Source organism: Gadus morhua, chromosome 9, assembly GCF_902167405.1.
Source record: "Gadus morhua chromosome 9, gadMor3.0, whole genome shotgun sequence".
NCBI lineage: Eukaryota > Metazoa > Chordata > Actinopteri > Gadiformes > Gadidae > Gadus > Gadus morhua.
This window is the reverse complement of record NC_044056.1, coordinates 3,269,292-3,282,807: the sequence shown is the minus strand read 5'-3', so window position 1 is coordinate 3,282,807 and position 13,516 is coordinate 3,269,292. Positions and strand designations below refer to the sequence as shown.

General features: G+C 46.2%; 1 protein-coding gene across 1 annotated transcript in view; it reads right to left on the bottom strand.

Moving 5' to 3' along the window:
* LOC115551376 (receptor-type tyrosine-protein phosphatase beta-like) overlaps window positions 1-8,120 on the bottom strand; it is a 33,939-nt gene extending 25,819 nt beyond the window's left edge. Inside the window, 3 exon segments of the mRNA XM_030367087.1 lie at window positions 1,876-2,184; window positions 4,715-4,994; window positions 6,878-8,120. Coding sequence (XP_030222947.1) covers window positions 1,876-2,184; window positions 4,715-4,994; window positions 6,878-7,816 — 1,528 coding nt within the window. The 5' untranslated portion in view covers window positions 7,817-8,120.
* Between the last annotated feature and the right edge of the window lie 5,396 nt (window positions 8,121-13,516).

The window sequence follows — 13,516 nt, the reverse complement described above, 5'->3', positions numbered from 1 at the left end:
ACTCTTCAGAGACCTACGTGAGGATAATGGCTGGTATATCTTTGCTGGGAATTACAATTATATGTTTCAGTCTATTTGCCTCCTGTTTATGCTTATTGTAAATTTTATATTTCATACAAATACCAAAAAAAAACAGTACACCTAATACATGAAATATATAAAAATGTATACAACATTAAATTGAAATCAAAGACATTGACAAATTCTCAAATATATATAGACTGCACTTCCTTTGAGTGTAAACATCCTACGCTGTAACTCTTCTCAAGTGGTCCATCATGTCCAGTACAGGTGAGCCCTATAGATTCCCACACTGAGGCAGCTGTACTTGAGACAATAGCGGTGGTAGCGCTGCGTGCTATTGTCTGCCCCTTCGTGAAACACCCTGTTGCTCTTGCATCCTGTGTCCCAACGCGGGACTGCAAACGGAGTGCCCCGCAAGTACCTCCTTACCCTTAAAAGGGTATTAATAGACAGACCCCTCGATATACACAGCCTCATTCACTTTCAGAGAGGTTTCAGTGTTGTGGATATCATTCAGTGTGTGTGAACCGGGGAGTTATCTTCATGTGAAAGGTCAAAGTGTGCTTGATAGGAGCCCCACCGGAACAGACCACCAGTACCGTGGATCCGTCTCGCCTGATATTTTAAGTGAGATTGATTTATCCAGTCCATTATTTTTCAAGGTTTTTTTTAGACCAACAAGAACCTTGCCATCAGCTATCTTTGGATAAACAACAACCTTGCCATCACTTATCCTTTTTTTCTTATTGTTTTTATTCTGGCTGAGAGGGAATGTTGTGTCGTTTAAAAATATCTCCCCAAAACACAAAAGTTTGTGTTGTACTTCTTTCAAGTGTTGTTTCTTTTGCTGTTTTGTGTCTATTGCTTCTGTCATCAAATTTTATCGCATCTAACATTATCTTTCTTTGTGTGATCTCATTCAATTCAAGTAATCTCAAACATCCCTGAAGTATCTAACTAAAAGGCCAAAATATTAATAATGATAAAAGTAGTACTGTCAGTTAAACACGTTATTAACGGCGTTAACGCAAACCAATTTTAACGGCGTGTTAAAATTGCTTATATTATTTAAAGGCTATGCTATGTTCATCGTTTAATTGCATTTGCACAAGGCAAGCCGATGCACTTCTCCATGTTGATAAGAGCATTAAAATGAGAAAAATTAATGGGACAAAGAAATCAGGGGATATTTAGCATAGAAAAAACATTTGCGATTAATCGCGATCACTCGCGATTAATCCTGAGTTAACTATGACATTAATGTGATTAATCGCGATAGATTACTTTTATCTAGTGCTGTCAAGCGATTAAATATTTTAATCGCTTGACAGCACTAGATAAAAGTAATCTATTGCCATTGTAGGAGCCATAATAATTTATTCAGTTGTGTTCACGTTTTGTGCTAAATACTACAAAGGGGCTGTATTGGGTGTGGCTGAGGTTACGTGCGGTCTGCCCAAGCACGTTATTTAACCCAAGAAAACGGAGAAACAGGTGTTGTTCATTGGGAAGCAATCAGTTCTTCGACTGTGCCCTTTTATGTGATAGCGAACAGCAATTCGGTTTGTTATTTTTGTTACTTACGTGTAATATGAGTTAACGTTATTGCTGGTGAAAGAATTTATAGGAATTTATAGGAAAATAAACCTGCCGTATTATTGCCAATCTTAACGTTTGTTATTTGCTGAGTGCACTGAGCGCACGTCTAAACAATCCACGGTTAACATCCCATAGTGGCTTCGAAAAGAGCTTAGCCACCACAGCGATTATTTTCTCTATTTATCGGACCATGAGTCCCATCATGGCGCAAGTCATCCCGACAGGTGTTTATTAAGAGAGGATCCGTCTCACCTGTGGCGGCGTCCGTCCAGACAGCCGGGCTGCTCTTGTTGCCTGACGTAGCCACCACCCCCAGGGCGTAGCGGGTCCCGTGCGTCAGGCCGCTGAAGCCCGACTGCGGGGCGGCGGTGCCCGTGACCCGGGTGCTTCGCCCGGGCTCCGACCCGGCCCGGTCCTCCAGCAGGACGTCGTACCAGTCGACGTGGCCCGGGGACGGCCTCCAGGAGACCCGCAGGCCGGAGGTACCGCCGTGCCCCAGGGCCGAGCTCCGGTACTGGGCCTGGTCCGGCTGGATCTCAACCCCGGACGGAGCCAGCGGGTCTGAGAAGGGGGGTGGGAGGGAGGGAGAGAGAGAGAGAGAGAGAGAGAGAGAGAGAGAGAGAGAGAGAGAGAGAGAGAGAGAGAGAGAGAGAGAGAGAGAGAGAGAGAGAGAGAGAGAGAGAGAGAGAGAGAGAGAGAGAGAGAAGACAGCGAGAGAGAGAGAGAGAGAGAGAGAGAGAGAGAGAGAGAGAGAGAGAGAGAGAGAGAGAGAGAGAGAGAGAGAGAGAGAGAGAGAGAGAGAGAGAGAGAGAGAGAGAGAGAGAGAGAGAGAGAGAGAGAGAGAGAGAGAGAGGGAGAGAGAGAGAGAGAGAGAGAGAGAGAGAGAGAGAGAGAGACAGGGAGAGAGAGAGAGATGATTTTACCATTGTGCTGCTCCGCATCAAAAGCAAAGAGCTACAAAATAAAAGTAATGAGGATTTGTCTAAATATGAGTGGACCTTACTTTCGGCTGTAAATGTGAGATTCTATTGGAGAAGAAATAGAGTCACATTTTTTGCCGAAGGGTTTTCAACTACAGGCCTCTGCATTGGATTTAGAGGTAACCTTTCATGAGGAGTGGACTGATCCAGTCCTAAGTCCCATTTAAGACGAATGTGACAGCTGAAGTGCAGGTTCACCCTCCAAGAACACTCCTGAATCTTGGACAGTTATTTGGTCCGTGCCCTCGGGTCAGGCGATTATGTAAAGCTACATTAAACAATTTTTTTGTTCTCGATGTTACACAATGCATGCTCAGCCCCCTCCCGAACATCCTGTCTTTGTGGTCCTGCTGAAAGCTTCCAACGATTGCAGAAGATGTCAGAGACCGATAAGATTGTTCGGACTGCTTCAAGAATGTGGCCTTTTTTTTTTGTATATCTCCAGCCAGTGGGAAACAACATTGAAAAAAAAAAAAAACCTGAGTCCAACCGAGGAGAGGAGTGCAACTAGAGTTGGAACACCACCTACCATCCCGCAGCTCTGTCCCAAACTTTGACCCCTTCTTCATAATGGCTTCCTCCCTAAGGAGCCTTTGTTGTTCCCCTGCTGGCCGGCGCCCACCAGGGCCACGTACGATGCCTTCACGCCCGTCTAATACAGGAGCTACTGGAGAACAATCAGGCGATAGGGATCAGCTCCCTTAAGAAACAGGTTGCTGCTGTATTGTTCTCCAGGGCGCTCGGCTGTTCTCGACATTTAACTCACGACAAAGTACCTTTTCTTAAAGGGCAGAATGTCTTAATAAATAATCGTTTCTCATTTCGACCACCGAAATGTCACTTGTTATTTTCGGCACTGGAGAAAAAATAAAAATTCAAGATCGAAGGATGGTGAAAGAAAAGAAAGTGAAAGGCACTTTTTAACTAAATCGAGCTACACTCATAACATTTTTTTGTTAAACTCAGTGTTCAGAAGTGTTAAAAAATACCACAGTCTCTTGTCAAATTCTGTTTTCAATATTTGCAACATTGAACAAGATATAATGATTCCATCTCTCGGCGAATAGGACAAATCCGATCTATAGAGCTGATGTACTCTGGTAGGCTCTGGCCCTCCGTCCCTAGGCAGGCTAATGGTTCCTAAGGCCCCTGGTATATCCGCCCAGAAACAATGCAAGGAGGGAGGCGGGGCGGCTTAGAGGGAGGGGTAGCGAGGGGGGTCTTATGGGGCTGAGGGACACGGGGGTGTAGTGGAGGTTAAGATGTACCTGGGAACAAACACTTTAGATTAGGTGTACGTGCCATTGTTAGACGGCTCTCTAGGCGACCCCGAGGACAAGCGGGATCGCACGTCGCACAGAACTTAGGGATAAGCTCGGGTTGAAAAGATGTGGCGTTCGGTTTTCTGCCAAGTTTTTCCTCTGGCAGAACATTGGGGTCACAGCCTTGTACGCCGACATAGGATGTAGTGGGAGAGCTGTGTTGATACGAATTAGGAGACTGGGGGCAAAGAGTTGACCTCCCAACCTACGGGGGAGCAATCAGCTAATGTTTGACCCCAGGTGTAGATAGGTTGACCCCGATGTTCCGAAGTAACTTTCCATATATTTTGTTGTTCTTTTACATGGGAGAAAGTTCAAGGGACATTTGCACAAACGTGACTGGCCACAGGATCACAAACGTAACTAATGCATTACACCTGAGTGTGCTTCATGAACACATTGACAGGGACTTTAGAATATAGAAAATATATTGTATTGGTTCGCTTTAGTCAACATTTTAGAACATGGAAGATTATGCCATGCCTATATAATATGTGATGAGAGGAAATTATTATATTAAAACTAGGTACCATTTAAATAGCCTAATCAATAACTAAGCATTCATTTATTATTATGCTATTCATTCATTTTAATATAAGAGTCATGTTTTTGAATAAATATTAATGTTAGCATTATATGTTAATAGTAAAACCTCACTTTTACGCATACAATCTCATCAATCACATAACGGCGCATATTTTGGACGATTAATTGCAACGCAGACGCTAAAATGTTTGTAATTAGATCTCCATTTAAACCATATAAAAACGGCCTAAGATTTCTTCTTACCTGTGCGCACTGCAATGACGGCCCTTTCTCCATCGTTTTTGGATTGCACCACAAAAGAATACAGCGTGCCGGCTTCCAGCGGATTTATCTCGCAGGTGTACGCGTTGCTGGAATCCCCGAACAGATCGCAGTCGAGTCCATCAGTGTGAGGCGTCTCATTATAAAACACGGTGAAGTTACAGCCGCTGCCAGGTGTGTTGACTTTCACCAGCACGGAGTCTGCGCTGGCGTTGATCTCCGTGATGTTCACGGTGCACCCCACACCCTCTGTCGTCTGTATCTGGAAATAAAACATACAAATAGGCTCCGTGTGAGCTTCCTATACTAGTTATGTCTGCACAAGGGAACGTTAAAAAAAGGGTCAGGTTTACCGAGGTGTCATGAACTCACCGTGAAATGCCCCCAGAATAAGACAACGACTAAATAACTCGCTGCACATCTGAGCATTGCGGTCGATTAATTAAATCCGTCCGTTCAATAAATACCACGGTAACGCAGGTTGTCCAAAGGTCCCTTGTCATAACTATTCTTTAAACCAACGAAAGGATCATCATTGTTTCAAAGAACTGGCGGTTTTATAAAAGTTCATCACTGTCCTGTCTTGAGCAAAAAGAATAGGCTTGTCTTGACGATGAGATTTGATGTCGCCAGTTGTCCCAACACATGACCCCAAGCGATGCAGGTAAAAAAAACCTTAACATGAATAACCGGTGTCCTACCATCGGCAGTCGAAGGTAGTTGCATACAAGTTAAATGGAAACTAATCAGAAAACCATCCTTAAATCCAAAGATTAAAATAGGTTCATGCGGTTCCAAGCCAGTGGTTGATTTATTCCACATAGACCGCACACATTCGCTATAGTTGTTCTTGTAATCTTTCTAAACTTTCACTAAACTGCGAAACAGAAGCAGGCCGCCTCGCTCCGGCCGAGCACCACACCCCTCTTTCCTTCCTGTCGGCCTTGGGACTTTCTCTTAGGACCTTTAGCATCAAACTAGCCACATCCAATTAGGATCACCGAGCTATTGTTATGTTAGAATAGAAGTTACTGGTCTCTCCCATGAGAGGAAACGGTCTCACTCAGCCCCAGCGCCAACATCAACGCTCTAATAATAGCAGAGCGGTACGTTGGCATTTGGGTGCTAAACCCACCCATGAAGTCTGCAGACACCCACCGTAATGTGGGGACAACAGTGTCCGCTACCTATATATCTGTGGACTGCGGTTAGCTGCTATCATTATTTCAAACAAGGTAAATGTAATATCTTTCAGTGACGTTCTTGTGCACGTTTGTGTAATAAACATTTCCATTGATGAAGTCATTTATAGTGTATTACTTGAATATACAATACAATTCAATCAACCGCTGTGACTATTTGGTTGCCTATTCAAACTACAATATAGTATTGTGTAAAACAAAATTAATATAACAATATAAAATACACTGGGGACAACCAAACAAAAAAAAGGGTTTCCCCATGTTGATACAATGTGTATTGTAACTGTCAAACATTTTCACTGCTTAATACTTAATTCCATTGTCCTTCACTGCTATTTTGTGACTGCCCTACACTCGATTGTGACGCTTTGTGCTACAACAGAGCCTGTAGAAAGAAACAATTTTGATAGGCCAATCCAGTGGCGCTTGAGATGTGATTGGGCGGAATCGTAAGCGAGGCTAGACCAGTAAAAGCCACACCTTGGGCCAGACTACTACCCCACTCCTCCCAGCATTAAAGATCACACCTGTGATACAGAGCGGAGTGATTGTTCCACCGGAGAAGGGACCTCACTGTAGTCCGATCTGAGCCTTAGTACAGCCTCAGTGACGCAGCCTCTAAGACCCGCCAGCCAACCCACCCCTGGTAGTTCCAAGAAAGGATTCTACGTAAGGACTTTCATCCTTACTTGTGGCACCCAGCTGAACCAGGCTTGCTTGTTACTAGAACAATTCATGTAATTTGTCGTCTTACTTTCAGTCTGCATGTCTCCAAACATCGCAGACAAATAGGATCTGGGTCAAAGAGCTAGGATGGGCTCTAGGCACTAGCCCTCCCTACCCAAGGAGGTTCCAACCAGGGAGAGATCACCTTGTCTGTGACAGTGGACTTAATGCTTGCATGCAAAATACTATAGAAAATAACGCAAAGTATTGAACTTACTGGTATGGCGTTTGTTACTTCTGTCGTGGTCGTTGGCGCGACCGTTGTGGCGGTGGTCGTGGTTGTCAAGGTGATAGGTGTTGCCGTAGCTGTAGTGGTAGCGGTTGTTGAGGTTGTAGTTTGCATGGTTGAAAAAGCCTTAGTCCTCGAGGTTAGGGTTTCAGCGCCCGTGTTTGTGATGGGCGCCGTTGTCTTTGTTTGAGGTGTGGGTCTGTCAGGTGGAGTTGATGAAGTCAGGGCTGTGGTTAACATTGTGGTTGGGGGGTCTGTTGCAGTCAGGGCCGTGTCAATCCTGGTGGAAGGTGAGTGGGTTGAGGTAAGGGGCGTGGCTATCCTGGTGGAAGGTGAGTGGGTTGAGGTAAGGGGCGTGGCTATCCTGGTGGAAGGTGAGTGGGTTGAGGTAAGGGGCGTGGCTATCCTGGTGGAAGGTGAGTGGGTTGAGGTAAGGGGCGTGGCTATCCTGGTGGAAGGTGAGTGAGTTGAGGTAAGGGGCGTGGCTATCCTGGTGGAAGGTGAGTGGGTTGAGGTAAGAGGCGTGGCTATGATGGGAGTAGGTGGGTGTGTTGTAGTAAGGGGCGTGGCTATCATGGTGGAAGGTGACTGCGTTAGAGTAAGGGGCGTGGCTATCATAGTGGAAAGTTGTTGTGTCATGGTAAGGGGCGTGGCTATCATGGTGGAAAGTGGGTGTGTCATGGTAAGGGGCGTGGCTATCATGGTGGAAAGTGGGTGTGTCATGGTAAGGGGCGTGGCTATCATGGTGGAAAGTGGGTGTGTCATGGTAAGGGGCGTGGCTATCATGGTGGAAAGTGGGTCTGTTGCAGTAAGGGCCGTGTCTATCCTGGTGGATGATGGGTGTGTCGAGGTAAGGGGCGTGGCTATCATGGTGGTGGGCGTGTGTATTGATAAAAGGGGCGTGACTCTCGCTTGGGGCGAGGTCATGAGGGGGGTGCTCCGTGGTTTCCGGTGGGTGTGCGAGGTCGTGTTCCCTGCGGTGGCCGTTTCAGACGTGACCTGGGGTTCAGATGGCGGTGGCCCCCCGTCCGTCGTCGCTGACTCGGCAGGTAACCTGAGCGTGGCCGTCGCCTCCGTGTCCGTGAGGTGATCCACGGAGGCGGGGGAAGCCGGGTTTGACGTAGCCCCGTCGGCCGTCCTTAGGGACGCAGCGCTAATGTTCCCGTGGGTGGTGCTGGTGGTGTCAATTACGTTGGTGGTGGGGTCGATGGTGGTGGTGGTGGTGTCAGTGGTGTTGGTGGTGGTGGTGGTGGTAGTGTCAGTGGTGGTAGTGGTGTCGGTTGTGTCAGTGGTGGTGGTGTCAGTGGTGTTGGTGGTGGTGGTGGTGTCGGTTGTGTCAGTGGTGGTGGTGTCAGTGGTGTTGGTGGTGGTGGTGTCAGTGTTGGTGTCAGTGGTGGTGGTGTGAGTGGTGTTGGTGGTGGTGTCGGTTGTGTCAGTGGTGGTGGTGTCAATGGTGTTGGTGGTGTTGGTGTCTGGGGTGTTGCTGCTGTTGCTGGTGTTGGTGGTGGTGGTGTCGGGGGTGTTGCTGGTGTTGCTGGTGTTGGTGGTGGTGGTGGTGCTGCTGCTGGTGCTGCTGCCGCTGCTGTTTATCACCTGTGCTTGAGTAGCAGCCAGGTTCGACGTTGTGTTAGAAGCATCCACGGGCGACGACAAAGCGCCCACACCAGTAGCAGCGACCTCAGGCTCAGTGGTCACGGAACGGTCCACCGAGGGGGCAGCTGGATCCGTCTCGCCACTCGTGCCGGGCTCCGAGGAAATCGTAGAGGCAGCCAGACGGGCAGATGTGGCCGCCGTCGATGCTGTCACGTCTCCACGAGCAGAGGCCAAAGGAGCCCTTTGCGCCGGTAGGGTCTTTGTCCAGCCCTCCGTCCCTTTCACCAGGGTCTGAGGGCCTGTCGCCAGGGTCTGTTGGCCTGTCGCCGGGGTCTGGGCGCCTGTTGCCAGGGTCTGTTGGCCTGTTACCGGGGTCTGGGCGCCTGTTGCCAGGGTCTGTGGGCCTGTTGCCGGGGTCTTGAGGCCTGTCGCCGGGGTACGGGCGCCTGTTGCCAGGGTCAGTGGGCCTGTTGCCAGGGTCTGTTGGCCTGTTACCGGGGTCTGTGGGCCTGTCGCCGGGGTTTGTGGGTCTGTCGCCGGGGTCTGTGCGCCTGTTGCCGGGGTCTTGAGGCCTGTCGCCGGGGTCTGGGCGCCTGTTGCCAGGGTCAGTGGGCCTGTTGCCGGGGTCTTGAGGCCTGTCGCCGGGGTCTGTGCGCCTGTTGCCAGGGTCAGTGGGCCTGTTGCCGGGGTCTTGAGGCCTGTCGCCGGGGTCTGTGCGCCTGTTGCCAGGGTCTGTGGGCCTGTCGCCGGGGTCTTTGGGCCTGTTGCCGGGGTCTTGAGGCCTGTCGCCGGGGTCTGGGCGCCTGTTGCCAGGGTCTGTGGGCCTGTCGCCGGGTTCTGGAGGCCTGTCGCCGAGGTCTGTTGGCCTGTTGCCCGGGTCTTTGGGCCAGTTACCGGGGTCTGTCGACCTGCCTCGCTTGCCGGCGATACATCCGCTGACACGTCGGACGTGAACGAAGACCCCCGCGACGACAGAGCGGCCAGAGTTCCGTTGTCGTGCGGCGATTGCTCGGTGAAAGCCGTTGAAACCCCGGGCACTGATTGGGTTATGGTGGCCCTCTTGGTGCGGTCCAGGATGACATCGTCCACCTCGGTGGCGAGCCTGTTGGAAGAGGTGCCGTGGTGGGCTAGGGGTATGGAGCTGGGTATGGAGCTGCGTTTGGAGCTCCGGTCGTTGGTGGCGGTGTTTGTCGACTGTTTGTGAAGATCCGTTCCTGCTGCGGATTTCAATGTAGAGTCCGTTCTACTGCTCTCTCCGAGGGGTTTGTGTGTGGAAGAAGACATCGAGGTGGAGACGAGGCTGGTGTCTGTGAGAACAAGCCACATGGGACAGCGCTTTGTTAGAACAGCACGGCAATGCAGTGCAATAACAGAAAAACAAATACAATGAAGCGCAAGAGCAAAGGGAACAATGGAGAAGGCAGGACATGTCTTCAACTTTTGGGCCCTTCGATTTCTTGAAACTAAAGAAAAAAAAAATCCAATACCAGTATTATTATTAATTAAATTTAAATATATTTGACATTCATAATTCATTATGGATTATGAATGTCAAATATATTTAAATTTAATTAATAATAATACTGGTATTGGGCTTGTAGTGCAGCTACAATATCAGAAACAGATAGACATTAGTGTTTTCAGATGTATATGAAACTCTAAGGACATTAAGTGAATCAAGTGAAGTAGCCTACATTATTAACCGTTATTAACATGAGTGAATAAAGTAATAAGCATTATCGTATTGCATCATCATAGGGGTTCGATTTTATATTGTAGTTAAGTTAAGTTTAATGTTAAGCTGGTTAGTGTATAGTGTAGACCCTAGTGTAGACATTATTTAATAGGGTAAGGGTTATAGGTTTACCTTAGTTAAAATGAACAAAATTAATACACATGAACACCATTAGTGTTCAATAATGAATAACTTATCGTTAGCTAACGGTTAATTAACTGTTGGTTATATGAATTCACTGTGGTCAATTAATGTACCCAACAATTGTCAAGTGGTACAGACGATACTACGACTGATGTATAAATGATCGGGACATCACTTAGACACAAAAGCAATGTGTGAGCCAACAGTAGCTTTAGGAAGCTGCTCTTTGTTCCGTGTGTGACGTTTTTCTTAACCAAACATCAACACATTCAAAATCTAATAATCTTATGAAAAACATTATTTGTAGGTATATCAATAAATGTATTAATAATAAAATACATTTTATTATTTTGCAATCATTTTAATGCAAGCACGCCTATTATATTTTTGGTATATTTTTTTAAAGGCCTACAATAAAATACTTACTGATTAGGCCAGCCAGAAGCCCCATGACAATGCATTATATTAGGCCTACTTGAAATACTACTAATACTACTATTATAAAACTTAAAATACTACGACTAATACTACTACTAGGCCTACATAATACGTGTAAAAGTATGTGCGATGTCAAATTAAAATGAATAGACTAAAACACGAATGTCCCATTATGTGAAGCTACCTGTTGAATTGACGCAGCACCATCATCGACAGTAAAGTTCCATTGGACCCATAAATCCATCTGAACAGCTCCCAGTTATTCTGCCTATAGGCTAAACTCACCTTTTTCTGGGCACAAAGACGTCATCACGTTTTCCCCTCCTAAATCCGAGTTATACTTGGTCCAATTAGAATACTGGGGGACATCCCTAATGATGGCGTGGCGGCCTAGTTTCTTCAAGAACATCGGCGCCTCGTCTAATCCGAAGGTTCCTCCGGAGCCGTAGCACCTCCAGGCCGGCGCGACCTCGCATTGGCTGAGCTCGACCCGGCGCGCGTGCGGCGGCAGGTTCCCGTGCATATTGGCCCAGAGGCACCGGGATGACTTCATGTGCAGCAGCCGCATGTCGCTGGTCCACTCCCATTGCTGAGCGGAGTTCTTGGGGTCGCATTTCCCGAGTATAACCGTCGATTTGTCCATGGACAGACACAGCTTCTTGGGGTTCTGCACGATAATGAATGCCGCTGCAAAGAGACAATGGCCCGTCACCCATAAACGAAAGGTTAAAGGGTTGTATCCAAGTGTTCATGGTTTTTATAAATTTATTTGTTTTGTATTTGGCCCATTATTGACTATTTAATTCAAAGTTACTTTGGATAAAAAGGCCGATAGTCTATGGTTGTTTTTACATTTCAGACGAATATGGGCTACATCAAATCTTAAAAAATGTTAATTAATGTAGGCCTACTTTTTACTTTTCATGTCCACATTGTGTCGGTTATAAGTCACGTGATCAATGACAGTAGCATCAAAGAATATTGTAGTCCATTGTAAAATGTTTGCATAAAATGTTTAGGGGTCCACAAATTAGGACTATAACCAATGTCACCCAATATAATACCCAATATAACCCAATATGTATAACCCATATGGTTACAGAAATGTGTTTTCATTCAATTGGTCTTTGAAGTAAATTAAGTCCATAATTTCCATGAATATAAATCACAAACCGGATACAACTCCCTCTCCCACAATGTGCTACAATCGATTCTCTATTATCCAAATCGTATCTGCATCAATGTCAACATTAGACATTTGTGCTATTTTAGATAATTCTATCATAACTTGTTTGGTTAAAAAACATCAGGACATAGTTTGAGATATAGATACAGTTTTACTGATACTGCTGATCAGTAAAACTGGTTTCGTACAGAACAGTAAAGTTTTCTAAATAGCCTAACAGCATGCATGTTTACAATCAGTCCTAATAACCTACAGACAATGTAACGATTAACCAGGCTTTCCTCAAAACTGGAGAGGGAAAAAAAACGTCTTCATGACCCATCTTTGTGTACACAGATAAGGATGAACTTCTGGTTTCCGTCGTTGCACTGGCTTTAGGCTACCATCCCCTCCACTGGACCAAACTCTATCCCAGCTAAAACACAAAGGACGCCATGGAATCACACACACATGGTGACATACAACGCTATATACTTACAGGTGGAGGTAAAACATAGCAGTATGGATACAAAAACCAAAAGTACGCTTTCCATGTTCATGGAGAGGGGCGCGGTGGTGTGGCAGCCAGGTTCAGGCGAGCAGAGTAGAGGCATGCAAGGGAAGTGGTAGTGTTTCTGGGGAGGAAAGTAGTCAGCGCGCGGCGCTTCCTTCTATTCAATTGTTGTCAGAGGCTTCAGCAGAGGGATCCTTCAGAGCACGCTCCACAACGTGGAAATGCTGCTCCCGTCTTCGGAAATACCCCAGCGCCGTCACACACACACACACACACACACACACACACACGTTTGAGGTGGTGTGTGTGTGACGTTGACAATTGTATGTCACTGTAACATACCAGTTCCAATACCTAAATATATAATATAAAGGTATTTGACGTTGCATTTGTTTCCGCAAACGACAGGATGAATGATGTTCACACAAGAGGACATGATCTCATGGTTTGGTTTTATTTTCAGTTTGTACATAGGTTCACAGAGTAGCCTTACGTGTGTAATGTAATGTGTGTACATGACTAAGCAGAAACTTTAAGCGATAGGCTGTCGGTCATTTTCATTGAATAGAGAGACGTTTGACCTTATGACACTAGCACCATTTTATGTCTTTGTTTGACTTGGTACATTCACGTCATGTTAACTGACAATACAAATGTCCATGTACTTTTCAGTTACCGTTCAAATTCTTTCTTATTACTATGTCATTCACTGCACAGAATCCTCCACGCGGCTTTCTTCTGTTCAGTTGAAACGTCGATCAACAGTGGGTGAACTCTCCCTGAAAGGGAAGAAAAATATATTAGATACTGTTAGGTTTCATAGTCAACTTTATAATAGACATTTGTAAGAGCATGATTGTGTTATTGTAGACCGTGGTCTCTGTTGGCGTGTCAAATTAAGGCTTTTGCATTGTTACATGAACATGAACAGTTTGCTCTCTGTATTTATTTATTTAATACCGTTTCTTATTAGATATGGACTGAGCCAGCAATGCAGTAAAAAATCATTTAGCAAAAATTCTCTCGGCAGGTAACACA